General features: G+C 53.6%; 4 protein-coding genes and 1 long non-coding RNA gene across 14 annotated transcripts; 2 read left to right on the top strand and 3 right to left on the bottom strand.

Annotated features, from left to right (window-relative positions):
• Nucleotides 1–1,046: 1,046 nt before the first annotated feature.
• On the bottom strand, nt 1,047–9,702 carry NDRG2 (NDRG family member 2). Of its 7 annotated transcripts, none has more exons than XM_045784849.2 (17): nt 9,621–9,702; nt 7,983–8,049; nt 7,204–7,284; nt 6,840–6,881; nt 6,346–6,451; nt 5,995–6,115; nt 5,747–5,809; nt 4,722–4,782; nt 4,415–4,501; nt 4,216–4,272; nt 3,941–4,044; nt 3,431–3,475; nt 3,087–3,138; nt 2,767–2,814; nt 2,482–2,517; nt 2,279–2,330; nt 1,047–2,036 (listed from the first exon to the last, which is right to left on the bottom strand). In XM_045784849.2, the coding sequence occupies exons 3-17, from the start codon at nt 7,276–7,278 to the stop codon at nt 1,870–1,872; spliced, it is 1,116 nt and encodes a 371-aa protein (XP_045640805.1). In that variant the 5' UTR covers nt 7,279–7,284; nt 7,983–8,049; nt 9,621–9,702; the 3' UTR covers nt 1,047–1,869. The 7 variants fall into 7 exon arrangements, with proteins under 7 accessions (XP_045640805.1, XP_045640808.1, XP_045640804.1 ...); XM_045784852.2 differs by lacking the exon at nt 9,621–9,702 and adding an exon at nt 9,409–9,433; XM_045784848.2 differs by lacking the exon at nt 9,621–9,702 and adding an exon at nt 8,984–9,083.
• TPPP2 (tubulin polymerization promoting protein family member 2) lies at nt 9,369–20,373 on the top strand. 4 transcript variants are annotated; one of them, XM_045784861.2, is made up of 6 exons: nt 9,369–9,448; nt 12,065–12,265; nt 12,832–13,065; nt 13,739–13,980; nt 14,230–14,383; nt 19,400–20,373. In XM_045784861.2, exons 4-6 carry the CDS (start codon nt 13,808–13,810, stop codon nt 19,568–19,570), a joined length of 498 nt encoding a protein of 165 aa, XP_045640817.2. In that variant the 5' UTR covers nt 9,369–9,448; nt 12,065–12,265; nt 12,832–13,065; nt 13,739–13,807; the 3' UTR covers nt 19,571–20,373. The 4 variants fall into 4 exon arrangements, with proteins under 4 accessions (XP_045640817.2, XP_087715147.1, XP_045640815.2 ...); XM_087859021.1 differs by lacking the exon at nt 19,400–20,373 and adding an exon at nt 15,132–16,837 and having other exon boundaries at nt 12,070–12,265; XM_045784859.2 differs by lacking the exon at nt 19,400–20,373 and adding an exon at nt 15,132–16,837.
• Nucleotides 16,800–17,541, bottom strand: RNASE13 (ribonuclease A family member 13 (inactive)). Its single transcript, XM_045784863.2, has one exon. It carries the CDS (start codon nt 17,524–17,526, stop codon nt 17,065–17,067), a length of 462 nt encoding a protein of 153 aa, XP_045640819.1. The 5' UTR covers nt 17,527–17,541; the 3' UTR covers nt 16,800–17,064.
• LOC123783892 (uncharacterized) lies at nt 20,344–23,185 on the bottom strand. The gene is made up of 3 exons (XR_006777317.2): nt 22,458–23,185; nt 21,570–21,742; nt 20,344–21,082 (listed from the first exon to the last, which is right to left on the bottom strand). It is a non-coding gene; the product is annotated as an uncharacterized LOC123783892 (long non-coding RNA).
• A 3,150-nt stretch (nt 23,186–26,335) lies between these two features.
• LOC123783893 (ribonuclease 7-like) lies at nt 26,336–26,892 on the top strand. Its single transcript, XM_045784864.2, has one exon. The coding sequence runs from the start codon at nt 26,419–26,421 to the stop codon at nt 26,887–26,889; it is 471 nt and encodes a 156-aa protein (XP_045640820.1). The 5' UTR covers nt 26,336–26,418; the 3' UTR covers nt 26,890–26,892.
• The last annotated feature ends 915 nt before the right edge of the window (nt 26,893–27,807 follow it).

Here is a 27,807-nt window from a genome sequence, read left to right as displayed (position 1 = left end):
GCACTCTTCACTGCCTGTCCTGCATGGGTCACCCAACACCCTTGCCATCAATAGCTAGCTCTAGAACTCTGCGAGTCATCTAATATCCCTGCCCCTTCTGATCCGGGCCTACTGCAGTTAAAATAGACTCAGCCCTAGGAGAGAGTGATGAAATGCTCAAGAGTCAATAACATACTCCATGCCTCACTTCCATGTCAGTGTGTCAGCACCACACATCAATCAGCATTAGGCCTCAGCCACGTTTCCTTGAGGAAAGCACGTCATTATCTGTGGAAGTTCTGCAAAGCAATCCGGCAAGTGACCTTGTAATATTCCATCCACAGTACTCTTATCAAAAACAATAGAAAGTACCTTCCCGTTTTTTACTTCTTGTGCCCCAAGAGCCCAAGAATCAGCCTGCCACGGCCACAGAGTATCTGAGGTCCTCTTGATGAGTATCGTGCAACTTGTTGAAAAGCTCCTCAGAGAACCACAGACATAGTGTGTTCATTAAACACACCGAATTCTTGGCTTCATGGGGGAGGAGGACTCCTTAGAGGAAATTCTCCTTTCCTCCTTTGGGCTGTTACTCTCCTGAAGGAGTCTTCAGATTGGGACCAACTATGAGCAACACAACCTCTCGAGTAACTGTGTGGGGCCTGGTCTGCGCATTGTACTGAACCGTCTAAAATGGAATCTAGGTGCCCCCTAGGGAGGATCCTATAGGAAGATGATCACAAGATGTCCTTGGACACTTCAGGCAGCATTCTGTACTTCCTTCTTAAGATCATGATGTTGGTGACATCTCTGAAATCCTACGGCATTTCTCAAGGATCCATAACTAATAAGGAAGTCTTGTAAGACCTAAGTAGCTCCTCTCTTCCCAAAACTTGGAAATACTATCAATAGCAAGGATAATACCATCCTATTGGAACAGGGGCGCGTGCCTATGTAGTCACATCCCATGGGGTATCCAGGCCATACCTGAGAAGAGAATGTGAGTTGGGTAGGGGGAGGGTGGGAAAAGGGGCACAATGCAGGCATACTCAGACAAGGAAGAACCACACTCAGTTCCTCTACAGTTTATTGTTACAGCAGAAGTTGTGGGACACAGGAGGGCACCCTCCACACATAACGCAGTGTGGGCAGAGCCCCAAGATAGCCCTTCCCACCCCTATGCCAAGCGCCAAGCAGCCCTGCTCCAGCTTAGCTCCCTCCCCCTCCCACTCTAGACACACACTGTCTAGACAGCTACCAAAGTTAGTGCAGCCAATGGCCCCAGGCCCCTTCCTATTGCCCCAGCTCCAATCCTTCCCTCACGCTTTTTCATTGCCCACCACTTCCCATTCCAACTTCCGTTTCACACACCGGATGTTTCTATCCCATCCTGAGGACCACTAACCCACCAGCAAGCCTCCTCCGACACACATTCATTTAGGCCCATACTCTTCAGAGATCTGAAGGGTTAATGAAAAGCCATATCAGCTTTGGTGAATGGAGTCTCAGCCCCAAGTCCCCTACCCTTGCAATGGGATAAGTAGGGAGAGTCTGATGGAGGCACCATGGGGCAACTACAACAACCTCTTATCTCTTATCTATGGACACCTAGATTAGGGAGAGGGAACACATGCCCTCTCCACCTTAACACCAAAATGAGGGAGAGGGATAATTCAGGGGTCTGGGTCCCTAAGAGATATTAGGACATCTCTCCCAGGATCTGAGGGGAATCACAGGTTAGAGGTCAAGGTTAGGGTAGCAATCGAAGATCAAGGTCATCTCCCCACATGATCTGCCCATCTTCCCTTACTCTGGCCCAGTGCCCTGTGCACCTCCCAGGTTAGTGCTGGGGGAGGTGAGGGCTGGGTCCTACACCAGGGCAACAAAGGTCATTCAACAGGAGACCTCCATGGTATGCCCCGGGGGTCCTGAAGGGAGAGTCCCAGACTCGCTGCTCTGGGACAGGGTGCGAGAGCGGGACCGGTTGCCATCAATGGACGCTGCACTGGTCAGGGAGGCTGTGCGCGATCGTGACAGGCGAGTCATGCAGGATGAGGCCACTGTGGAGACAAAAGCATAAGCAGGCAGGAAGACAGGAGGTGGGAAAGAGAGGCCGGCAACTCCAAGTGGGGTGCTTGGGTGGTATGAGAGTAACTAATGGGGCTAGGGGTGGGGGTCTATGATTCGGCAGATGGTGGTAAGTCCCAGAATTAGCCTGAAATGGTTCCCCACCCTCACTGCCCATCCCTCCTCTGTGCAGCAATTCCCTGCTCTCATGATAGCCTCTGACCCCTATACTCACTGTAGCCCATGCCTTGCAGGAAGTACTTGAAGGCCTCGGTCAGCTTGCCTGGCTGCGGAAGTAAGATGAGGAGAGGCGGACAGTGAGGTGAATTCAAAGCAGAGCTGGAGCCCAAGGCCATGGCGGGGTGGGGGTGGGGGGAGTGGCAAAGTATATATTTCAGTACCACTAATATCCCATCTCACGAGGACAGCGGTACTCACCTGAGTCAGCTGGGGCTGACCTCCAGAGTCGGCCATCTGTTCAGGAGATGGGTGACAGCCATCCAGAAGAAGTGACACAGACATAAATACAAGCAGCCATGCCAAGAGGTAGGAAAGGTTCTCTCTTCCCTAGCTTCCCCACACCAGGCCCTGAGGGTATGTTTTCTTTATCCACCCCACTTGCTCCTAGGCAGGACCTTAAGGCCTGGAAACCGAATCTAGGGAGGGTCTATGGCTCTGGACAGGGGGCCAGGAGTCAGGCGGGCCTGGAGTAGGGTTACTGACCTTGAGAAAAGAGGTCTGGGTGGGGTCCAGCTTTGAGTTACACTCCACCTGGTGTAAGCAGGAGGCTGAATGAATGATGTCATACTCCCTGTGGCCTCTCCCATCCAAGGGACCCAGGCACCCCAGGGACCCAAGGACCCAGATCCCAGTTCCTTTCCCATCAGCCCCATGCCCATCTCATTCTTACCAGGAAACAACCTCTTAGGCCCCACAGTTGCTCTCCCAGTTCCAAACAGAGATTGCCTCTTGGCAAGACACCCCTCTGACCACCACCCGAGGACTCCAATCCTCCCTCACCCACCCCAAAATTCTCTACTGACCACTGCATCTTCATGGGGTGCTTGATCTCCTACCACCAGCATCACGGGGCACCTAGAGGCATAGTGTCAGGGAGGAGAAGGTGAGCCCCTGCTATTCCCTCACCCGCCTCCCAGAAGAGCAGCTGGAAAATGTTTGGCTCCAAAGAGGAAACAGTCTTCTGAACCCCACTGGCCCTTCCAAGACAACCCAAAAGGGGAAGACTAGAAGGTGGGATTTGCTTCATAGAATAGGGTGGGAGATGAGGAGAAAATTCCCTGTTAAAAGACTTTCCCTCTTCTAAAGGATATAAGCACCTAGGGAAGATCCAGGGAGAGAGGCAAAGCTTTATCTCTTAAAGCCTTACTTGAGGGTGACAGCACCTCCACGCTCAAGGTTCAGGTCTCGGCGGCTAAAGAGGGGTTCAAAGAAGAGCAGGAATTTTAGGCAGGCATCACCAGACATCCAGATGGAAGCCACCTCCTCCTTGAGGAACCTATCTTCCTCCCAAAAATTATAGTCAACTGTTAACAATTAAAAGTGGGAACCAAAGGGGAAAGTGGCAGGCAGGCCTCAAATCCCTGTGGTCACTTGTACCCCAGGTCCCTGGCCGGAGGGCAGTGAAGGGGGAGGAAGGGCACAAGGATAAGAGATCATCTCACTTCTGGAAATCCAAAATCCCAAGGGAAGTAAACAGAAAAAAGGGGGCAGCTCCTTACAATTCACCCCACGGGGTCTGGCCCGCAGCTGCCCAGCTGCGCACCAAATCTTGCCCCCCTCGAGCCGTGTGAGTCCCGGACTTCCCTCTCCTCCTCGCCTCCCCAGGATGCGCGGCTGCTGCCTGTACCTCTCCCCCGCACGCGCACCCCGCTCTCACTTGTTGTAGCTGTTCCAGTACAGCTCGATGTTCTCCAGGTTGGGCGCGTGTGTAATGATATGCCTGTACTTCTGTATCAACTCAGAATTTCCAGACAGCTCCTCCTGACGGAAGAAAAAGGGGAAACTAGGGTTGAGAAGTCAATAGTTACTGGATGAGAAGAGGCAAGCTTTCTTCCCTCCCCAGATCCCGTCCCATCTAAGGAAGTCACCCCAAGCATTCGAGCCCCTGCCGGTCCCCTCCACTTCTTTCATCTTCCACAAACAACCACTTACCTGGCTGAAAAGATGTCCAAGGATCATCTCCGGAATGGAAGAGGTGAGACCTGTTAGCTATGAGGAAAGGCAGGTGAGCAAGCTCGGGATACTATGAGGAAGAGAGACCCAGGCTAAAAAGTGACACATCTTTCCTGCTGCACTCCCCGTCCCAAGGGCCCCCCCCACCCTAGACCTCACCACACAGGCCCCTCCAAACCTTGTGGGCTGCCCAGTCCATCCAGCCCTTGGCATTGGGATCAATGTTGATGAGGACAAGACCCTCGACCGTATCCGGGTGGGTAAGCTGAGGAGTAGCAGAAAGAAGGGAAATCAGAGGCTAGGCGGGGCCTTATTCCCTTCCCGCTGAGCTCCAGCCAGTTTGAGGCTCCCCTGGGGCCTGCCCCCCACCCTTATACCCAAGTTCTCCCCACAAACACACTCTAGCAAACAACATTCTCCTCATCAGTCATGGGCCTTAAACCTGCCTTCCCCTTGTCTGGGTTTTTTGTTTTTTCATTTCTTACGGTATATCGTGACAGGACGTAGGCTCCAGCTCCAACACCAACTCCAATTACTGTGGAGAAACTGCGAAAGAGAAACGTGTATCTAATGGGCCCTGGTGTCCAAAACTTTAGCTCCCAGACTCCTCACCCTCCCTCCCAAGGCCACACACACAAAGGACAGAGCGCAACCTTCCCTGGAGGGACGCGACGAAGGAAGGTGCTGAGGAGCTAACCGTTGACACTGGTCGCCAGTGTTAGGTCCCTGAAATCTACCTCAGCTCTCTCTTGGGGAGCTAGTATCTTGAAAAGAAACACCCATCTGCCAACCAGACACTGTTTTCCTACATAGCTCTGTGTCCATTTTCAATTCTCAGGAGCTAGTTCGACTTGTTCTGTTTTAGTTCCTGGTTCCTTGTAAGGAACCGGGAAGAAGGGAACTTGAAGCAAGATGGGAAAAAAAAAAGAAAGAAAGAAAAGACACAACTTCAGTGAACAGGGAGAACAGGGGGAAACAGAGCCAACAAGGTGAACCCGAGCTGCCCAGGGCCCGGGTGCCCAGGAAAAGTGGAGCCAGGGCCAGAAGCCAGGAGTCGTCAGCACTCAGCGTGCATTCCACAGAGGCTCACCGGGCTTTCCCTTCCTTCTCCCACCCTCCCTCACACCCAGGGCTCCCGGGCACCAGGTGTGTGTCTGGAGGAGGGGAAGTGGGAGGAAAAGAGACAAGTCTATCTGGCTCCTTGGGATTCTGTCATCCGCCTCTTCCTCTCTACCTTCCAGATCCGAGAAGCCCCTCCTCAGCCTGAGGCAGGGCCACGCAGGGCCGCTTCCTTTTCCTGCCTCTATCCATCAGGACTGCTCTGCCGACTCAAGCCATTTCCAAACCTACCCCTCTTCTTCTCAACAGTCAGGTGGAGGCACAGAGGAGGAAGGATCTATCTAGGCCAGAGGCCACAACTTGCCCAGGAACCCTCGGGGACAGAGGAGTTCTAAGGCCCCCTTGTGCCGGATGGAGAACTCTGGTTTGGAGGGGTCCCCAGGCCTCTCACTTTAAGTACTGCAGGATGCAAGGGATCATGTCCGCAAGCTGGTCCAGAGATGGGTACTGGTATCTGGGGAAGAGAAGAACGTTAAGGAAAACACCAAGCTGCCCCCCAGTGCCCTGCACCTCAGGGTGCCCTACTCACCCTCTCCCAGAGTCTCCACTGTCTCCCCTTTCCTCCTCCCCTGGTCCATTCTTCCCCGCCCCTGCCCTGTGCCTCGAAGCCTGGTGAGGAGGGAGGGAGCTAATTCTCACCCCAAAGGGAACACAGGAGCCCCCTCTTCCATTCCAGGGGCATCCACATGAACCCGCACGAAGTTCTGAATGATTTCCTGCATATCCCCGAATTGAAACAGCGACTGGAAGCAAGATTTATCTAAAGAGAATCCCCACCACCCCGACAGTAGAATCAGCCAGGGAAAAGCATCCCCAAGTCTGAACCCACCCTCTTTTTTTTATGCCATAGTCAGACCAGGACAGAACTCCCCCTTGATATGCCACATGGCTCCCTTCCTGCCCGTGCTGACCTTTCCCCTTCCCCTGGGGTTTTACCCTTCCCACCAGCCTCTTCCCAGAAAGGAGCGGTGGGGAAGCTCAGGTCCTTACAGTTGAGTCCCACATCGTGGTAGGTGAGTATCGCCGGGCGTTTGGGTTTGGGGGTGCCATAGACAGTAAAAGTGACAGAGCCATAAGGTGTCTCCACAGAGTGAGTCTGCAGAAAAACGGTCACCATCAGGGAGGAGTCAGGCTGAGAGGAAAAAAAGGCTGGAGAAGGATGCCCACAAAATCCCACAAAAGTCGGGGATTTGGGGTGGGGAGGGGCAAAGAGAGGAGACAGGCACAAAGAATTAAAAATAGGATCAGCAAGAATTTGGTTCTGGTAGATAAAAAAGTAGAAAATGATTCCGAGGGTGGAAAAGAACCCTAAAGGGTGGGAGAGCGCTAAGGAACTGTGAGAAGGAGGAAGGAAGGGAAAGGAGAGATGGGGAAGGGAAAGGACTGGACTGGAAGGGAAGGGAGCAGAGAGGGGAGCAGCCCTCTCCTGCCCGGGAGAGAGAACCCCTCCTCCTGCCCTGGGACGGCAGCCCCCAAGCTGTTACCTGTCCCTGGTCCAGGAGGATTCGGGCAGCTAACTCAGCCTCCTGGAGAGACACACATACGTACACACACACACACAGATACACGCAGAGACACACAGCCATGTCGAGTCACAGATGGAGAGAGACACAGATAAAGAAAGGTAGAGACAGAAAGAGATGACACAAACAGACAGGAGAGGATGAAGGTTAGTGCAGTGACAGGACAGAGGCCTGGACTCCCGTTGTGGTCTACCGGGGAGAGACATGGGTACAGGTGGAGAAAACGGGGCTGTGGGTTAGAATGATTATGGGTTCGGGAAGGCAGGAGGCGAGGGGGATGCCTGCAGGTCTGGAATTCGGGCCTGGGAGTCAGGGGTCTCATCACCTTGGCCACCTCGGGCGTCTGCCCTGGCAACAGCGGCTTCTCCTCGGTGATCTGCACCTCCTGCAGCTCCGCCATGGTGGCCTGGGAGGACGAGGAGACGCCATGGCTGGGGAGGCTGCTCCCCGCGTCTCCTACACCTGGCTTCCTCTCTCAGCCCAGGGCAGTGCGGGGCGCAGAGGGCATCAGGACACGCACGGGGCCTCTCCTCCCCCCCGGCTCCACGTCCAGGCCGCTGGGAAGGAGGGCTGGTGGCCGATGACTCAGGATACCCCTTCTCTTCCCACTGGCCATCCCCACGGCTGCCCCTCAACCCCCACACCTTGGGAACCCCCTCTTCTGTCCTGGATGGAAATACCAGGGTGGGGCAGGAGTGCAGCTCTGGTTTCCCAGGCTCTATTTAGGGACCACCCCACACTCCCAGAGTTAGGCAGGGATGAAACTTGTGGCTCCTGACTGGGTACTCCGAAGATACTGAGGGATGGAGTAGTGAGAGTTCCTAATTAACTGTGACCTTCAACTAAGCCTCAAGGTCAGCCCCTCAAAGGGAAAGGGGCTAAAAGTGACCCGAGTACCATGACCAAGAGGGGGAGAGGGAAACAAAAAGAACAAGGGGCACCTGTGTCCAACTGACCCAATACTTCCTTCCCTTCCTCCCAAGATTCTCCCTCCCGACTGTGAATAAATTAGCATACGTTCAACCTTAGTGGGGCTGGTGAGGAGCAGAACACCTGTGCAGCTCGACAGTTAAGAGCCTGCAGCCTGGGGGTGGGGTCACTTACTAGGCTCCTATTGGCTGGATGCAGTGGGGTTAGGGGTCAGGGTTCTCTCTCCTCCTGGCTCTGGGGTCTGAGAAAACAAGGCAATGAGGTGAATGACATGGGAGACAGATGCTGGGTCCTTTAGGGACAGAAAGCCTCAGCCAAGATCTAGACTACCTGGGTCACTAACCCTCCCTAATCTGTACCCACGAGTCCAATGAACACGTCTTCTCTAGGCTTCAGCTAGAATCAATATAGGCTGGAGGGGCCTGCGGGGCAACGTGGAGAGCAGGTATCATCAGTCCAGGCTGGGGGAGGAGAGAAGGAAGTGCTGATGTGGAGGAAAGAGCGTGGCTTGTGTCGGAACCTCTGGATTCTAGTCCCGGCTCTGCTGCGAAGGGTGTGACCTTGGCCCACTCAGTTACTTCCCTTGGCTTCGATTTCCTATTTGCAAACTAGAAGTAGGGACTAGGGGATCCTCAAGATTTTTGACAGCTCTCGAGTGAGATGAGCATAGCTGAGCATGACTGTTTTCCCAGTTAAACGTTTAAAAACAAAATTTAAAAAGCCTCGTGCCTTCGCGTCTCTCCTCCACCCAGTCTCGGTGTGGGTCCCGCGAGCGGAGAAGGGGAGGGAGGGCGGCCCCACAGTCTCCTCCCAGCCTCCCCGACGACCCGCAAGGGCCGAGCGCCAGCTGGGAAGGGATGGGTAGGACCGATGGGACCGACCGGGCCCAGCGCCCGGGACCTGTCCCTACTAGTCCCAACGCTGTCCGTCCGCGTGGGGACCGACACCGTCGCGCGGCCGGCGAGGAGCGCCCCGGACGCTGGACACAGCCTCACGCACGCCCCAAACACGCCCTGCAGCTCGCGGAGCCTCCGCCTTTGTGCGCCGCAGCCCGGCGCCCCTCCTTGCGGGCCTCTTCCCGCGGGCGGTCAGCTCCGGGGCCTGGGATCCACCCGCCCACGCGCCCGGCTGGCGCCATCCAGGCCCTGCGGCCCCTCGCCCGCCCCTCCCCCTACCTGCTGCCGCCGCGGCCGCTTCCACCTTCACTTGCCTTTGACTCCCCGGCCCGCCCGGCTCGGGCTCCCCACAGACCCGCCCCCGGCCCGCCCCAGCCCGCCCACGGGCCGACAGCTCCCTGCGGATCCGCCCCAGACCCCCAGTAAACCCCGCCCCAGGCTGTGCGCCGCTCAGGGAGGGGCTGTGCTGGGGGCCCCAGGGGTACTCTAAGGGAAACAAACTGCTGGGTGCCTCCGCGCTCCCCACCACATCCCCCCCGCGACCAGGCGGTAGTGGGGCGTGCGCGGATCCCTTAGTCCTGCGGGGGATCCCCACGCCCGCCCTCAACACCGCCCCCACCCGTGACCTGGATCTGCCTATCGCACTGTGGTTCCTTCTTTCGCCCCCAGACTCAGTAGCGGGGACGGGTGGTGGGGAGACGAACCCGGGGTGCTGACACCCCATGATTTCGACTCGGCTCGCGGGTAAACACAGCTAGGTTGAGGAAGGAGGAGGTGGGCGGGGATCGCCGCTGAGGAGGCGAGGGTCTTGCCGGCTGGGAGGGGCAGGTGTGCCAGCACCAACGGAGCGCGGCAGGGGTGGGGGGCCGTCGGGGGCGCAAGAGTTTCAACTTCGGGGTGCCCAGGGTCCTGGTACCTCCTCTCTCTGTTGCGTCCCGACGCCTGCTCTCGGCTGCTCCCTGAGAAGTTGGAAAACAAGGCGGGGGGGGGGGCGGGGAATGCGGGGGGCCGCTATAAATAGAGGGAGATCGCAGGAGGGGGGAGAGGATGGCCAACGGGGACTCCCGGGTCAAGGCCCCAAGGGGGGGCGGAGGAGGGGCCAGGGACCCCCAGGGGCTCTGACTCTAGGGTAAACAGGCGCGGGGGCGGAGTTAACTCTGCGGGGGTGGAGTGGGGGCTTGGGGAGGACGCTGTGTCCCGGGCTGGAACCCAAGAGACCCTGTGGCTTCGGCGCTAACCCCTCCTAGTCCGGCCCGGAGGAGGGTGAGACAAGCTCGGCACGGCTGAATCTCAGTGCCCAGGAGCTGGTTTCTCAGGGACTGCTGCGTGTCCCTCCCGGGGCCCGGGGTGGGTTTGCAGTCCTAGACCCCTCACTCACCCTGTCCTCCCCCCACCGTAGATGCGCCCTCCCTGTGCCCCTAGAGGAAGGCCATCTGGAATGGGACAGTTAGGAGAGGTTCCCTCGGGTTCCGAAGTTGTCTTAGGCACAAGGAAACCAGACTGAATATCTCCCCACCTGCACCCTTCCAGCACCCCCTCCCCACCAGGGTCCCCACTCCATCTTCCTTAAGCCTGGTTCCTGAGTTACCATTTCGGGGGCTGGGCGGCAGGCCAGTTGGGAACAATGGCCAATGGAACTAGAGCTGCCAACCGCAACACCAGCACAGACTGCCCCCCCAAGACCCCCAAATTACCCTCCCCCTCCTGCCTGGGAACCACCCCCCCCACCACCCTCACCACCCACAATCCTCTCCCATCCAAGGAACATCAATGCCCCTTTCATCCCCACTTGGCAGGGTCTACTGGAAAGAAGGAGGGGCCAAGAGGGAGGAGGTGACCCAGAGTAGGAGAGCTGATCAGGATCAAACCCGGCTTTCAACAACCTCACATCTAAAGGACCCCCGTACCTGCTCCCAATTTGGAGCACCGAAGTTTTCCTCTGTTCCCTTCCCCCACTCTCTTCATAACTGTTCCCCTCAGAAACTGGCCCAGAAGCTGGGCAACCCTGGCAGCTTGCCTGGTCCCCTCTCCCCTCTGGATGCCCGTTTAACACTCTCCTGGACAAGGAAAAGCCTGCTGGCATTAGGATCATAGATAAAGCTGTGTAGGACAGGAGGGAGATCTCACCAGCCCTCCTGGAACTGGGGAAGAAAAAATGCCCAGGCAAGGCTCTGATGTGTCTAAAGTAGTCTTTCTTGGAATAGGGGAGGGAAGGACCTGGAACTTCCAGCATCTAAATTCGTCTCTGGGTCAGGATGACTCAGGGGGAACCTGATAAGGGGCTTACTCAGGGGCGCGTGGCGGGCGGGGAGGTGGGAAATTTCCACTGGGATCTGTTTGCTGCAGCGGCCTAGGGGTCTCAGCCTCCCAGAGGCAGAAATGAGGCAGAAGCCCTAAGGTAGACTTCGTCTCCGTAGGGCAGGTTCCAGCACAGCCCAGCTGTAAGTGGCCCAACCAGGGTAATCTCTCTCTAACTTCCTTCCTTTGGGCCAGAAGCGGCTTCAAACTATACCTTCAGTGAAGCAACGGTTTTAAGTACCTACTGTGTGCAAGCCACTGTATGCACGCAATTCAAAGAAAGGTGACGGGTAGTCGTACCCTCTCTAGAAGCTTATGATGGATGAGGTGCGAGAAGTAATAAAAAATACAGAAAACGCTAAGAAAAATGATGCTTAGATAAGATTGTTTAGGCAATAAATTCTATGGCAATCATTTCCCACCCTTCTCAAGTGGGAGATCAGAGATTTCCCTCCCACCCGATGGTTTTAGTATCCTCTGATGGAGACAAACCACGAATTCAGCAATATTTTTAAATAAGTTTGTAGAGAATTCTTTTTTTTTTTTTTGTAAGATTTTAAGTAATCTCTACACCCAAGGTGGGGCTCGAACTTAAACCCCAAGATCAAGAGCCACATACTCTACTGACCACGCCGGCTAGGCTCCCCAGTTTGTATAGAATTCTGGCAATCATAACCCCTGTGTGTATAGCAATAGCTACGTGTGCAAAGCATATTATTTATTCAGTTGATGATTAATGTTCGTGTATGTATAGATTCCAGGGGCCCTTGCAAGAGTTCAGAACTCCCCTCCCCAGGAGACTACAGCCCACAGACTAAGAACCATTATCGTCGTATAATTCAGAAGAGGAAAAGGGTTTTGTTCCTACGGTGTACCTTTATGAGGAGTACAACCACGGCATATTTGAGTGGGAGAGAGGAACAGTCTATCCAGGAAGAAAGAGAGCATGAGGGAAAGTGTGAGGGCAGAAACACAGAAGTTACTTTGAAGAATTGACTGTTAGCTGCTGTGTGCAAGCTGCTTCCTATACGTTACCCCACAATACTATTATCGTCTTCACAGTACAGGTGAGCAGCTGAATGAAGCTCAGAGATTTCTGAAACAGAAGCTTCAGTGACTTGCCCAAGGCCAGCCACCTAGTGCTGTAAATGACAAATCCACGACTCAGATCCCCACCCAGATTCATTCCACTCTGCTCTTGCCACACTGCGAGGCAGCCTATCAGGCCATACGGTCCCAGATGAAGAACAGCACTGATGAGAGGTGGGTGTTGTTTGGTAAAGTGTGGTCCTCATGTGAAAGTGCTTGAAGGACAGGCAGAGTCTTGGCACTGAAGATCCTTAGGGAGTACTTGAGAAGGATTAATGGATAAAAAATAGTTTTGTGAAAATTAATCTGATAGGTGGGTGATAAAGATGGATTGGGGGGGCATTCCATATAGGAGAGAGATTCTTTCGTTCGTTCTTTCTTTTAAAGACATTTATTTTAGGGGCGGGGGAGGGGCAGAGGGAGAGAGAATCTTCAGCAGACTCCCCATAGAGCCAGGGGCCCAACAATAGGCAGGCGCAGTCCCACAACCCTGAGATCAGGACCTGACCTGAAATCAAGAGTTGGACACTCAACTGACTGAGCCATCCAGGTGCCCCTAGGAGAGATCCTTTAGAAACCAGGGAAATCAAGTAGATAGGAGACGACAAGGACTTGACTAAATGTGGGAGCAATAGGAATGGAAAAAAGGTTTATTAGACAAGGAAGTGACATTCATAGCAATTGGTGACTGATTAGAAGGAAAGGGGAGGGGAATCACCAACCTAGTTGCTCTGTTTTAGAATCCCTGAAGTTCATCCATCTATATGGCTTTTGGCCAGAGAACAGGCCTAAGAGAAACCCCTGAGGAACATCCCTGACCTGCACAGAAACTTATCTAGAAGATTTTCAGAGTCTGAGACTCACCCTCACCCTGACTTCACTCTCCTTGACCCACCCAGGTGTGTTATACTCCAAGGCCTGTGCTATTTCCATGTTGGGCCCAACATTGGAAGCCATTTAAAGTTCTTACTGAGGTTGGTCTGCCAAAGGCACTGGGATTCTCCGTGTCGGTCACTATCTTGGGCTTGAGACTAAAAAGGAGGGCACTGCTGGACTGATGCAGGCCTGTTTTCATTAACCCCTTCCCTGGGCTCCTCTCAGCTTTTTGGGGCAGAGCATAAACCAATTTGACCAGGACCCAGAAGACTGGGTCAGACTAGGCTGGGATTATGAGGGAGAGCTTGATCAGCTGGAGAGACCAGAAGGTTGGCAACTTGCTCATTGTAGCATGCAAAGTGGGGAAATGAAAGGACCCTTCTCCCAAGACTAGGGCTGTAGCTGGGGCTGGAGGTGATGTCACATAAACACTGCTGACATCATAGAAGCTTCCCTCTCCTCCCCTGTCTGTTTCCCCATTGCCACACAGTCTCTCCAGTCAGCTGGCTCCCACATCCCTGCACACACATAAATAAAGGCTGTGAAGGGTCAGACACCATCCGGGTACTCTTAGGTGCACAAAAGTCTTAGGGAAGAGGGTGATAGCGGTGATTATTCAGTATGTAGGATCCACACTAGTACCACTAGTGCTGGGAACAGTAGGTGGGATGGGAGTGAGGGGGGAAAGGAAAGAGAGGGACAGGGAGGAGGGGCTTTGATCCTATTACTGATCCTGATTTTATCCTAACCCCCATCCTTATTACTCCTCAGTCCTCCCTTCCCCTCCTCCTTCACCCCCAAGTCTCCCCCCGCACTGTCCTCCCCCACCTCCAGTTGATCATGGCATCAGAAGCAGGGAAAACATTCCAGCGGTTCGCTGTCTTTGGAGAATCATCAAGCAGTGGCACTGAAATGAACAACAAAAACTTCTCCAAGCTATGCAAAGACTGTGGCATCATGGATGGCAAGACAGTCACCTCCACTGATGTGGACATCGTATTCAGCAAAGTCAAGTAAGGGACCAGAGATGGGAGGTAGGGGCAGTGAGTAGAATCAGCAAGGCTGTGGAACATGGAAGGGTTCATGGAGCAGAACATGTGTAATGGTTCTACTAAGCACTTACTGGGTCCTTGGCCCTGTACTATTTCCTGTCCTCAGGACACTCAGTGTCAAGAGACCAAATCCGAGTAAGGGGAGGGTTGGACCTTGGAAGGTGATGAATTCATGTTCCAGAGTTTCTGGATTTCTGTCTGACTGACCAGGGCCAAGAATGCCCGAACCATCACATTTCAACAGTTCCAGGAGGCGATGAAGGAACTGGCCCAGAAACGATTCAAGGACAAGAACCCAGATGAAGCTCTGGAGAACGTTTATAAACTCATGGAAGGCAAGGATCCAGCTACCACTGGAGTTACCGTGAGTGACACGCTTTATCCCTCACACTTGACTCTACTTCTTTAGATCCCTGCTGCTGCTCCTGCCTCGCCTCCCATCTTCCAATGTCTCTCACCTCTGCCATTAGTAATACTGTAGGGAGACTAGGCAGAAAGCCTCTGGCTCCCTGTTGGCATCGAAACAGGCTTCAGAGATCATCTCGTAATTTCAGAGATGAGGAACGTGGTCCAGAGAGGGGTCCACATGTATTTTAATAGTAAAATTTAGACTTATTCCCAAGTGTCCAGGTGGCTTTGGGGGAACGCTGAGCGCAGAAGACTTGGTACGTGATCCCCACCCCTCTTCCTGCTCTTCTGTGAGGTGCAATCTCTGACCACCTGCCTCTCACCCACCAGTCTGTTCCCTATTTATCCTCTCTCTATTTTAAGTCCCCTCTCTACCCTAGGTTTCAAATAGGGCCCTCCCAGCAGAAGGGACCTTGCATATTGGGTCTGGGTTGAAGTCCTCTGGCTGCAGCCTGGTCAAAATAACTCCCTTAGAAATAGAAAAATCCACACACACCCCCATGCGTTCCCATACACCAAAGTCTCACGAGTGGCTGGCTCTTCAGTTCCCGTCCATGGCTGCACGTGGGCCCTAGAGAAAGCAGCCCCGTGCCAGTGGTAGAACAGAGCACTAGTACCAGCAGCATCAGAGGCCATCTTTGGAGAAGGGGTGTGACGGCGAAGGGGAAGGAGAGAGATCAGACCCGTCCTCCTCTGGCTTGCAGAAAGCAACGACAGTGGGTGGGGTGAGCCGGCTGACGGACACCAGCAAGTACACAGGCACCCACAAGGAGCGCTTTGACGAGAGTGGCAAGGGCAAAGGGATCGCAGGACGGGAAGAGACGACCGACAACTCAGGCTATGTGAGTGGCTACAAGGGTGCTGGCACCTATGAGAAGAAGAGCAGCAAATAAGAAGCAGCCTCAACAACTAGGGTCAGCTAGTCCTCAACCCGGCATCTTCAACACCAGGGAGCCTAGGGAACAATAAACATCTGTGTGCAGCAGCCCGTGAGCTCTGTCTTCCATCAGGATGAGGGATAGATGGGCCCACCGATGCAGACAGAAGAGAGAGCCCAAGGAGTAGAGTTGCCAGTTCTGCGTCCTTTCTCTACTTAGCCTCATGCCTCCCCGCCAGAAGTTAGCATTCCCTTCAACAACTGCTTCTAAGAACAGAGCTGAGGAATATATTCGGGGTAAGAGACAAACCAGATGCGGAGGCAAAAGTATGTGCTCCTTTGCGTTCATACATTACTGGTATCTGCCGTCCTTATCTCCCAGAGGAGAGCAGCAGTCCTGATTTGACATAGTATGACTCAGACACCACCATCTAGACCCTTCCCTGTCCCTCTACCTTCCTCTTCTGTTGTAGTCCAGGTTTTGTTGGAGAAACAGAAGCCAGCTAGAATGGGCCAAGAACTTACTCAGTTTGACTCTTATTATGAGTTTGTGCTCGAGCTGGCTTTTAACAACCAGCCCAGCACTGAGTTTTACCCCACCCCACCTCCACCATGGCACACATGGAACAGAAGGTCCCACTCACTGCTAAGTGTAGCCCAGGAAGACAACCAGAGGTGGGTGGCCTCCAGGACTCCAGGAGTAGGAGTTCTGGTGCGCTGAGGAAAAAGGAATGAAATCAGAACTGATTCTGATGTGTTTTTGTATTTTTATTTTGAAATGACTAGAGTCGCAGGAAGATGCAAAAATAGTACAGAGAGGTCCCACATACCCTCCACCCCACTTTCACCCAATGGTTATATCTTATATCATTCAGATGTGGTTTTAAAACCTTCTGTTGACTACAGCCAGGCTCACCTCAGCCCTGTCCTGGCAGCGGCAGATCCTGGAGTCTGGGGGTGTCAGGAGGAGCTTTGGGGAGGAAAGGGATGCAGTAATCTTGGAGGGAACAGGTCAAAGAAGGTAACTTGAAACTCCAGTGAGCCACAGTGAGAAGGATGGAAGGAAAAAGGGTCAGAGAAAGGAAGATAGGGTGACTACAAGAGGTTGGGAATGTCAGGGAGAGACTACCCTGGGCTCTGTGGTAGAGGAGAAAGGAAAGAACGGGTGATGTGGAGAGAAGATCACTGATTTCATAGAGAGGAGCAGACTGGGAACTGAGGAGGGTTCCGGAGGAGTGAGGCTAGAACGCGTCTAAGGGTCTCAGGGAGATCCCTATAGCTAGAGGGACCTGCTGTTAGGTGAGTGAGTGGAGAGTCCTAAGGGAGATGGGGAAAGCTGAGAAGAGGAAGGTAGTGGGGATGAGAAGCTGAGACATGGAGCTGGGTGCCTGTTGCCATGGTGTGAGCTGAGGCTCTGGGCCTCCATCCAGGATTCAGGATCTGGCCCAGTGGATGGAAAGTCACTGCCAACTGGACACAGTCAGCTTCTTGGGTGGGTAAGACTGTCTGTGGGAGAGGGAGGATGGTGGGGGGGAAGAAAGGAGGTAAACAAGCTAGAAAGAGGCTACAAGGCGGTATGACTTTGCACGGTGACTGAAGCTCGGGACGTTTGTCCTACCTCCCTGGTCTGTTGGGAGGGGACCCTGCCTGCCTTTGAAGTCAGGGAGGAAGCCTTAGACCAGGGATCAGAGGTTTGGGAGTAGGGACAGGCTGGTGTGTGGGGGCAGTAGGGGGCCATTCAGAATGAAAGCCTTCCTTTCCTAGTAGAGGCCGATGATACCTATCGGTTCAGCATCATGCTTTCCAGAACACAGCAGGTAGAGCCTTTGGTTGGTTAGGGTGTCATTGTAGTGGCAGCTCATGGGCGGCTGTCCAGAGGCCAGAGAGCAGATCGTGACAGGGAAGGAGTCCTCTGTGACTGTACAGTATTCATTGTAATTCTCGCAGAAGCTGTCGCTGTCCAAACAGAAGCTCTTGATCTCTCTCCAGGGGGCATGCACCATATAATGGATTTGGGGGCAATACCAGCTCTGTTTTCTGCCCCGCACATAGGCCATGAGACCATTGCAATAGCCCTGGAACCCCTCTGGGTAGTTGACCCTGGGGTAGTCGATGTGTAACATGCGGAAGTTCTTGATGGCGATCTGCACCTTGATGTCCACGACCAGAGTTGGCCCTAGAACAAGCTGGAGAAACAGGACCCGGGCCACAGCCGGTGCCATTTCTCCTGCTGGTAGAGTTAAGTGGTTGGTGGCAGAGGAGGGTCTAGAGTGGCTGTCTGCCCCTTCCCAGAGCCTCCAGCATTCCCCCCGCCTTCCCCATGTGCCTTCCCCTGTACTTCAAAGATCATCTAACCCAGGTCCTCACGTCCCCAGAGAGAGGAGACATTTGCCCAAGGTCACTCAGCTGGCTGGCCACCTTCAGGCACTCCCCCCACTCCTTCGGTCCACCCCAGGGTCTCAGCTTCCCCCAGTCTGTGAACTGTAACACTCACGGAATAAGAGGTCCAACTGGTCCTTGGGTGAGCGACTCGTCCCGATTATCCCCGGCTCTGGTCAACCTTTCTGGTAAAAAACGCAAAGGGGTCAGAAGGCACAGGCTGAACTATGATTCTCTGGCCACTCTGGGGAAAGGACAGGAGCTGGAAGACCAGCGGGGCAGCAGCAGGAACTCTTCTAGCCTAAGGCCAAAGACCGGTGAGAAGAGGCTAGAGAGCTCTCTGGACAAAGACCAGTCTGGGAGGAGGGAGCGTCCCCTGAGTCCGAGGAGCCGCTGTGCTGAGGGGGTTGGATGGGTGGGAGGATAGAGACATTGCTGTCCGGTCTCTTTCTGTTGTCATCGGAACACAGTCCCAGCTCCTTGCCAGAAAGCGCCAAGTTCTTGGGGTTTCTTTGATGTCTTCTCTGCTCTGTAGGCCATGCCCCTGAGCAAAGGTGAGAAGGAAAGCACTGTCATGTTTCTGAGGAACAAAGTGCAGCTTATTCCTGACCCTCGGAGAACAGAGGGTCTGCAACTCATCCCACTCACCGGAGGCCACACATGCACACAAGGGCCTCCTACTAGAGTGCTGGGTGGAGAATCAGAGACCTCAGTGTGGACCCCCACAGTCGCCATCATCACGTCCACACCGATCCCAATCACGCTATCAGCCCACTCCCTCACCTACGACCTTGGGCCTTATCAGAGTCAGAGCGCTCCCAGAAACCTATGCATGCTGACCCCGAAGGCTCCAGCTTGTCGGGTGGGATGAGACAGCATAACCTGGACGTGAGGAAGTGTGGGCCCCCTGAGCCCAGAGAATCAGATTCTTACTGTAGTTTGTCATGTTGGGAAAGGGCTGACTCCTCACTCTCTTCGTCAACACCTGCTGCTTCATGAGAACTAAAGAGCCTGCTAGCCACAGCCCTTGACTTCCGCAGGCCTCTCCGCCTGGCCTCCCTGCAGGGTATATCGTCCGGGTTGTGGGCTTCCTTGCAGGACAACCTACCATCCTTGTCCTAGAGAATGGGAGTCAGGAGTCAGAACACAGACCCCCGAGTGTTCCAAGGCCAATGTGTAGTTTGGGGGTGGTGCAGAGTACTGGAGGCGTTGGGGGATACTGGCGTTGCTCGTGCATAGCCCCCTACACTTGCCCTTCCTGACGGCGTGAACAGGAGTCCGACGCTGACCCCATCCTCCCCTCCGGTGTTGCCTGTCTCCCGTTTCCTCAGTTGCGATCTGTGATCCTGGACCCTTCCCCTTCCCTGACTCCCCCTGTGGGGAGGCAGTGGCTGCAAGGTGGTTAAGAGCAAGGCTATCGAGTTAGACCAGAAATCCTCGCTGAATCTTGGCTCTGCTGCTTACAGGCTGTGTGTCACCAGTCTACGTTTGTTAAAAACACTATAAATTGCAATTTCTTCATCTAGTAATGGGGGTGATATTTTCTACCTCACGGCAGTATTAGAATTCGTTATGCTGTATATCAAGAGATTTCAGCCCAGTGCCTGGCACCTGGTCAGTACTCAAGATGAGCATGAGTCCATTAGTCACGCAGCCCTGACATCTAAGACTGTTCCGGAAACTGTCCCTTCCATCCCTGTCTCTTCCCCTGCTCAGGCTCTCCCCTCTCCAGGACACCACACGCTCTCCAACTCCAGTAAGGCTCTCCACCTCGTAGGACAGAGGACCCTCCATGACCTGACCCCCGCCATGTCCCCAACTGCATCTGCATCCTCGCCTGTTTCCCTCCCTTCACCTCCTCATCCTGGCTCACGCCGCCTCCTTTAGCCGGGATGCTGTTCCTCACCTCCTCCCACTCTTACCCCATCACCTCCACTGAGCTAGCTCATGAGAAGGCTCAACCCGGAAATCCTGCTGAAGAAGCTTCTGCCCGAAGACCACGCCGGGGAAGCGCGCACGGCCAAGCCAGCGGCGGTGACGCCCGCGCGGGCCCTTCAGGCCGGGTCTGCAGGCCAACGCCAAGGGCAGCCTCGCGGTGCTGCGAGCCTGGCGGCCTCAAGTGTCGGTTTTGGGGACGTCGGCTGTTGTCCCCACCTCAAAGCACGCCGCCTCTTCCCTGCTTGCTCCAGGCTGCAGCTTCCCTGAGAAGAGGCTCCCGGTCTTCGCCTTCCTTCCTTCGCTACCCACCTGCCACCACCCAGCTCAGCACACACAGCCACAGAAACGGAGCAGCGCATCGGGGAGGAAAGAGTTCGGGACTTGAGATCAGATAACCTACTGAATTTCTGCTTCCTCGTCTCTCAAATGGGACGAGTACCTTCCTTACATCATGAGGCTGCAAGAAGAAAGTGAGATGGTCTGCATGAACCTGACTTTGAACCATCACACGGTGTATGAACAATGTGTAACTGGATGTGATCTCCTGGTTCTACGCCAGCTCGCTTTTTTCCCCAACTCAACATCAGCAAAGCCTCTCTTATTCCCCGGATGATCCGAGTGACCTCCCCCATCCCTGCTCTGCCAACGCAGAGCCTCCTCTGACACCTGACTTTATATCCGTCTTCACGAAGCTTTCTATTATTAGCCATGCCCTGTGTGGATTACCTTAAATTTTTTTAAGTTTATTTTTTTAAGTTGTTAAATGCCACCTGAAAAGCACTGTGACAAATGTGGGGGGCAGTATAAAGGTAAACAAAACAGCTTTGCCCAGACTACATTTATAAGTCAGCAAGAAAGACACACGTATAAGCATATGTTACAGAGGCCTGAGACAGGACCAGGAAAGGTGCTGAGTGTGCGACGGGCCTTCGGGTTCCAGACTGCAGTTCTAGTGGCCCCGGTCTTTAAAATCCTGTCTGCGAGGTGCCGATCCATAGCGTTGCTGCTTCCACGCTGACATCCTTGTCATGGTTTCATCTGCTCCCGAGGCCTGAGATTCGTGGGATCCGTTGCCTCATTGCACTGGGCTTTACATACGCGGGAATTATCCTAGAGATGAAGAAACTAAGTTTGGGAGAGAGGGAGTAGTTTGCTCAAGGTCATATGTCTAATTTAGTAGCTCTCAATGGGGGGGGTGCAATCTGGTCATGTCTGGGGACAATTTTAGTTGTCACAACTGGGAGGGGCTGCTGGCGTCTAGTGTGTAGAGGCCAGGGATGTCGTTAAACATCCGACATTGTACAAGATAGCTCCCACAACAAAGAATTATCTAGACCAAATGTAAACAGTGCTGAGGTCGAGAAACCCTGGTCTGGGGCACCTGACTGGCTGAGGCAGAAGAGCACGCGACTCTTGATCTCAGGGTCTTGAGTTCGAGATCCACCTTGGGTGCAGAGATCACTAAAAACAAATAAATACACTTAAAAAAAGAAAAGAAAAGAAACTCTGGTCTAATGAGTGAATCAGATTTCCTAACAAGGGCAGAATTACTTATGCCTTATATATTGAAAAGGGTTGGCAAACCTCCAGAACTTAGAAATATTTTTGTTAGATTTTTTTAGTAGTGATGGTTTTTCTACCAGCAAGAGGAGCACTGAATGTTCACTGCTGAAACGACTTTTAAGTGGTTTTTCCCGTAAGGGGGACCCTCTGCCTATAGTCCTCTACACATCCGCTCCCTCCCTCCCTCCCCAGTGGTAAGCGTTTCCAGAACGTGTGGCTAGAGTGGCAGGTGCAGCTTACCACAATCTCAGTGGGGTCACTTTTTGCCCTGTCCAACCCAAATTGACCCAACCAGCATAGCATGTCATGGGCAGTTCCTGGGTTGTCCCTGAACCCAAAGGATTGCTTCATGCAGCTCAACCTTCTTGTCATGACTTCACCTCACCCCCAGGGTTGAAGTTCAGGAGCTGCACTGTCAGTTCCTCCATTCGCTAACTGGTGCTGAGGTTGCTGGTGGTTCCACCTGGGACTGAGATCGTTCAGGGGCACGATGAACGCCTTCTAACCCAGACGCTGAATCAGTTAAGAAGCATTTATATGCAAGGCACTAAGCTATCCCTGTGGGAAGTAGGAAAGAAGAATAATATCTCAATATCAGAAGAGTAACTTCTGAATATTGATAGTTTAAGCTGGAGGAACATGATAAATACGTATGAAGAAATAGCCGATGATTCAAGGCAGAACATCATACGTCTTGAAGACAGAATTGCAGGAATTTAGAGGGGGGAGAAGATCCCTCTGAATCGGAGGATCGGAGCAAATTTTCTGTGTGAGGGGCGGGTCATCCTGGGACCTTGGGATGGATCTCAAAGAATAGTTAAGAGTGGAGTAGAGATAAAGAGGATTATGAAAGGTATGTTTAAGAAAGTAGAGGAAACCAGCTTGGCTGGAACTGAGGCACTTCAGTGGAAGAAAAGTCAGAGACAAAGTTCGAAAGACGGGTTTGCCAAATTGTGGCAGACCTTGAAAATCAGGCTAAGGAATCTGCATTTTATTCTGGAGATAAAGGGGGAGCCGACAATGGCTTCTGAGATAGAGTGACCTAATGAGGCCTCTCAGCCCCGGGGCAGGTCCCCCTCTCCTGCATCCTGGCTTGTCTAAAGGCACTGGCTTGGGAGCCAAGGATTCCAACCTTCTGTCAGTGCCGCCTCCTCCAGACCCACAGCTGTTCCAGGAAAGGTCATGAGAATTCAAAGACCCAGAGCTAGTCCCACATCTGACCCCAACTTGCTGTTTGTTTCACTTTCCCTGTCTACAAAAAGGAGCCCATTACCTTTATTTATCCTAGAAGCAGCAAAATTAGGATAACAGAATTTGGATCTGCTCCTGCTTGGAGGGAAACTCTCATGGGCTTTCCATCGGTATCCAGAGGCTGTGTGGAACTCCGGAAGAGAGAGAGGCTGGCCTCTGAAAGGTGGGCACCAATCCAGGCCCGGCCCTCCTCTCGGCCAGCTCCCCGCACCCCCTCTCAGCACAGGCCAGAGGAAGCAGCAGCTGTTGTCCTGTGGGGAAGACAGGCAGAGGTCCACCTGGCGCTGCTGGGACTTTCACGACTCCCGCCCGATTGACTTTAAACACACACACATGCACATGCACACACGCACACACACGTGCATGGTAGTGGCCTGGCAGGGGTTGGCCCAAGAGCTGTGACTATGGCCATAGAACGAGGAGGCGGGGGTAGTTACCTTATCTCCCTGGTAGAGGCTGCTTGTGTGAGGGGCTTTCTTCCCTCCCATCTTCGCCCCCCATTCTGCTTCTTGCTCACCCCTGTCTAATTTTTCTCTTTTCCCCCTCGGCCAGACTCTCTCTGATCAGTCCTTGGCCTGATGCCTGACCCCTTTTGTTCTCCCTAATCTTGTCCCCCTTCCTCCATCTTTTCCTCTTGCCCGTTACACGGGGTGAAGGAACACTGGCAAAATTATCCTGCCAAGTGCAAGTGAAGCAGATCTTGGATGCTGCAGAGTTGGGGCAAATCAGCCAATAAACAAAATCACCTGCCTTATCCAAATAACTGAGGCAAAGGAAGGGTTTCAGCTTGAGTTGTGAAGGTGGTAATTTCAATCCTTTAATTTTTGTATGCAGACCTAAACCTTTACTCTCTCTGGTCTTTGGCCTGAGACAGTAGGGCGGTGTTTGACTTTCACAGAGCACTCAGGCCGGCTTCTGGAGAACTCAGGATAATGGACTTGAAGAGCAAACTAGAATAATTATAATGACAGGAAAACACAAGAGCACAGGGCAATGCAGGTCGTGGTTTGGAAACATCTCACTCTAGAATAATGAGAAGTGAGGAGTCCTAGCTAAGAATTCAAATGAGCTCCTGGCCTCCCACCCCCTCCCCTGAGCCGGGCCTCCGGTCCGGGGCCGGACAGGCCTGTGCTGATCCACATTCTGTCCACAGTCTGCTTTCAACCATGGATTTTATTTCCAAACATTTGCATTTCTACAGCAGCAGAGGCATAATTCTCTATCCAGAAGTTCACACTGCCGAGAGGCAGGCACCTTAACAAAGCCGCCGGCGTCGTTCCCATAGCCAAGGCCTTCCTGAGAGCGGAGGAGCCAGAGGCCTATGGGCCTTGCTCCTGGTTCTCTGTCCCCATCTAGTGGTGCCTCCCAACTCCAACAGCACTTTTTCTTCCAAAAATCATCCTGGATACTCCGTCTACTAAAATGATGTCCCCCAGGCCTCAAAAACAAACATCTCCTCTTCCTGACCCAAACGTCTGACTTCTGGACCAGAACTCAGACTTTTCAATCGAGACCATTTATTATTTTTTTTAAGATTTTATTTACTTATTTGAGAGAGAGCAAAAGAGAGAGAGAGATCACAGAGGGAGAGAGAGGGAGAAGCAGACTCCCTGCTGAGCAGAGAGCCCAAGGACGTCGGGCTCCATCCCAGGACCCTGAGATCATGACCTGAGCCACCCAGGCGCCCAATCAAGACCCTCTACGTGGCTTTGCTACAGTTACAACCTACACAAAGGCCTTTCACTTCTCTGCTTAGAACCGCCCCCACCCTCCAGGGCCTCCACCCTGTGTATGGAGTAAAAGTCACGGTCTTTACTGGTCTCAGAGGCCTTCCATGATCTGGCCTCTGGTCCCTCTCCGATGCCATCACCCATCACCTGCTCCAGCCACACTGGACTCCTGGCTGTTTCTCCACCACTCACGCATCCGTCTGCTTTAGGGCTTTCGCAGCGCTCTTCTGTTTGGACCCTTCTTCCCCAGACAAGCACAAGTTCACTTTCTCATCTTCAGGGCTTTGTCCCAGAGTCACCTACTTTAATGTCCCTATTTAAAAATCACTCTCTGGGGCGCCTGGGTGGCGCAGTCGTTAAGCGTTTGCCTTCGGCTCAGGGCGTGATCCCGGTGTTATGGGATCGAGCCCCACATCAGGCTCCTCCGCTAGGAGCCTGCTTCTTCCTCTCCCACTCCCCCTGCTGTGTTCCCTCTCTCGCTGGCTGTCTCTATCTCTGTCAACTAAATAAATAAAATCTTTAAAAAAAAATTAAAAAAAAAATCACTCTACCAACCTCCCTCTTGTTCTCCCTTTGTCCTTAGCAGTTAGCACTTCAAGCAAAGGGTATATTTATTTTTTACTCTCTTTCCCCGATGGAATGTAAGCGCCACGAAGGTAGGGATTTTCGTCTCTTCTCTCCACTGATCTGTCCCGAGCACCCGAGCACATGGTAGGTGCTGGAGAAACACTTGCGGACCGCAGAGATGGACCTCCGCCTAGTGTTCTGAGATCGCCCACCACTTGCAGGTGAATCCTGAAAACAAAAGGACTGTTTGTCTCTGGTTTCCAGACCTTCCCACCCACAGAGAAGGATGCTTCTGTTCCTCAGGGTCTCGGTTCTTCTGGATGCCATATGCCAAGCTCACTGGAGCCCCCAGAGCGGTACCAGCTCGGGCTCTCCACACACCTATCATACCGCAGGGAACCGCGCATGCAAGGTCAAGGCCTAAGGCACAACAAAGCAAGCGCCACCACCAACAGCATTTTCAAACTTGGACAGTGCTTCAGCTGTGCCAATCTCGATGACGGAGGCAGGAAAAGAGCGAGGGATGAAAGGTGTCGGGCGCCTTCGCCAGGCAAAGCCAGGTGGCCCTGCCCAGCACCTGGCACTGAGGGGCCCAGAGGCGTGAACCACGGCGAAGAGTTGAGTTGGGGTGCTGTTGGGCATCGTGACCGTGATGGCTCATCCCCCCCCCCCGTCTCCCCCGTCTCCTCCAAAAGATAAGCAGAAGTCCCGATGACAAGAAATCATACAAAGCAATATTCTCGGCTATTCCCTCTGTATCTCAGGTTAGAAAGAAAACTATTCTTGCCGCCACAGTGATTGGCTTTTCCCGGAATCATGAACCAGAGATATATGTAGGAGATAGATGGCGAATCTCCCTGAAATTCACTTGGGGTTGACACCAGGGTCAGGTGCTTTAGTAAAGTCATCAGAATCATGTGGCCAGGGGCCAAATCTAGTCTTTGAGTGTGAGGAGCGAAGAAGTTTCCTCATCCCTGAACCCGTTCTGGCAGGCACACTAGCCCCACAGGCATCCACTTATTTGGGACACATAGGTGGAAAGGCACGTATGCTTGATTCATTTCCTGATCCCCAAACAGAAGCCACGAGGCTCAGGCCGGCTCTTAAGGCGTTAAAAGGCAAGTGATCCGAGGCCAGTGGCAGGTAAGGGCATCCTTAGCCCCAGAGCCGTGGAGGACTCAGTGAGGCGGTGAGGCCTGTGGAGGGACCTGGGTGAGGAGAGAGGACAGGGAAGGGACGGCTTCTGATGCAGGTGAGTGATATGCCAGACGAAGGAGGAGGGGATAAGGACACACGTAACGGAGAGAGGAGAGTGATGCTGGGGTGGAGGCACAGAATGGGGGCACTGGGGACATGGGGTGGTGTCATAGAGGGGATGAAACACAGAGCAAGGGATAAGGACACAAGGGGGATGGGGCTTGAGGGAGAAGAGACAGAACAAAGAGTAGGAGGCAAGAAGGACAGAATGAGGGAAGACAGGCATATGGGGTGAGGGGGATGGGGTCACAGTGGGCGAGGAGGGCACACAGAGCAGGAAGAGGAGACGAGACACAGGGGAAGGGAGGAAGGAGACAGTAGGGGAGGGTAATGAGATAGAAGGATACATCCAGGAAGACTACTCTCTCACCACCTGCTCTCTGTCCCCAGCAACCCCAGCCCTCCATCCTGACTGCTCCCCTAAGAGAGATGGCAGCAGTCAGCGTGGGCTCCTGCCCTCTGCTGCTGCCCCTGCTGCTGGGGCTGTGGGTGGCTGAGGTCCCAGTCAGGGCCAAGCCCAGCAACATGACCTCGGCTCAGTGGTTTGAAATTCAGCACGTGCAGCCCAAGCCTCAGGGATGCAACACGGCGATGGGCAAGGTCAACAAGTACACAAAACACTGCAAACCCTTCAACACCTTCCTGCATCAGTCCTTCTCCAGCGTGGCTGCCACCTGTCAGAACCCCACCGTAGCCTGCAAGAAGGGCCGAAGGAACTGCCACCAGAGCAAAAAGCCTGTGTCCCTGAGCACATGTGAGCTCACCTCAAGGAAGTACCCAGGCTGCAAGTACAAAGAGAAGCGACAGGTCGCTTCTTACATCGTGGCCTGTGACCCTCCTGAGAAAGGGGACTCTGGGAAATTCAAGCTGGTTCCTGTGCACGTGGACAAAATCCTTTAGGTTTTCGGCCTTCCTCCCTCTTGTGCTGTGCCTGACTTCCCTCTCTGGGCCTTTGGGCCACTCCTCAGGTTATCTTCCTCCCATGTCTTCGGGCCCTTCCTGGTTCAGCCTCTTCTGAGAGGGCTGAGCTCCAGAAGAGGTGGTCTTTCATCTTTCTGTGACTGTTTTCCAGGAGCTTATCCCCAGGAGAGGGGCTGAGCAAGCTAGGAGGATGGGTTCCCGGGTCTGTGCCCTGTACGTCTCTCCCCTGCCCCGTCTTTTCACGGCAGCATGACAAGAGGAGGAAATGAAAAGACAAGGAGGGTGTGGGATTTATGGGCAGAACTGTTCCTGTTCCTGAACTAGGAATCTGCCCCAGCTAACGAGGTAGGGACACGACCTGTGTGCAGAGAGGCGGCTGGAAAGAAAGAAAGCAAAGTACCCCTCCGTATTGATATAGCATTTTAGGGTTTTCATGGTATAGCCCCATGAGTTCTTGGTGAGCTAGACTCGAGAGCGATTACAGGCCTTCTTCGGGGGAGGAAATGGAGCTTTCAGAAAGCGTAATTAGTCAAATTGGTTAGTAGCAGAACCTGGACTTGAGGGGTGCCTGGGTAGCACAGTCATTAAGCATCTGCCTTCGGCTCAGGGCGTGATCCCGGCGTTATGGGTTCAAGCCCCACATCAGGCTCCTCCGCTAGGAGCCTGCTTCTTCCTCTCCCACTCCCCCTGCTTGTGTTCCCTCTCTCGCTGGCTGTCTCTCTCTCTGTCAAATAAATAAATAAATAAAATCTTTTTTAAAAAAGGGGGGGCGCCTGGGTAGCGCAGTGGTTAAGCATCTGCCTTCGGCTCAGGGCGTGATCCCAGCGTTCTGGGTTCAAGCCCCACATCAGGCTCCTCCACTGGGAGCCTGCTTCTTCCTCTCCCACTCCCCCTGCT

Source organism: Ursus americanus, chromosome 35, assembly GCF_024610735.1.
Source record: "Ursus americanus isolate L20-20 chromosome 35, mUrsAme1.1.p, whole genome shotgun sequence".
NCBI classification, from domain to species: Eukaryota; Metazoa; Chordata; class Mammalia; order Carnivora; family Ursidae; genus Ursus; species Ursus americanus.
The sequence above is the reverse complement of the archived record's forward strand: the minus strand, read 5'-3'. Positions and strand labels throughout refer to the sequence as shown.

What these genes read in the sequence shown, in the direction of transcription:
- NDRG2 (XM_045784849.2), bottom strand. Translation starts at nt 7,278, where the DNA reads ATGGCGGAGCTGCAGGAGGTGCAGATCACCGAGGAGAAGCCGCTGTTG. An exon ending in TGGACTGGGCAGCCCACAAG is followed by an intron (nt 4,273 to 4,414) that starts GTTTGGAGGGGC and finishes CTTTCCTCATAG; the next exon opens with CTAACAGGTCTCACCTCTTC. An exon ending in TTGGACATCTTTTCAGCCAG is followed by an intron (nt 4,045 to 4,215) that starts GTAAGTGGTTGT and finishes TTCTTCCGTCAG; the next exon opens with GAGGAGCTGTCTGGAAATTC.
- TPPP2 (XM_087859021.1), top strand. Translation starts at nt 13,808, where the DNA reads ATGGCATCAGAAGCAGGGAAAACATTCCAGCGGTTCGCTGTCTTTGGA. An exon ending in ATCGTATTCAGCAAAGTCAA is followed by an intron (nt 13,981 to 14,229) that starts GTAAGGGACCAG and finishes CTGACTGACCAG; the next exon opens with GGCCAAGAATGCCCGAACCA. An exon ending in CAGCTACCACTGGAGTTACC is followed by an intron (nt 14,384 to 15,131) that starts GTGAGTGACACG and finishes TCTGGCTTGCAG; the next exon opens with AAAGCAACGACAGTGGGTGG.
- RNASE13 (XM_045784863.2), bottom strand. Translation starts at nt 17,526, where the DNA reads ATGGCACCGGCTGTGGCCCGGGTCCTGTTTCTCCAGCTTGTTCTAGGG.
- LOC123783893 (XM_045784864.2), top strand. Translation starts at nt 26,419, where the DNA reads ATGGCAGCAGTCAGCGTGGGCTCCTGCCCTCTGCTGCTGCCCCTGCTG.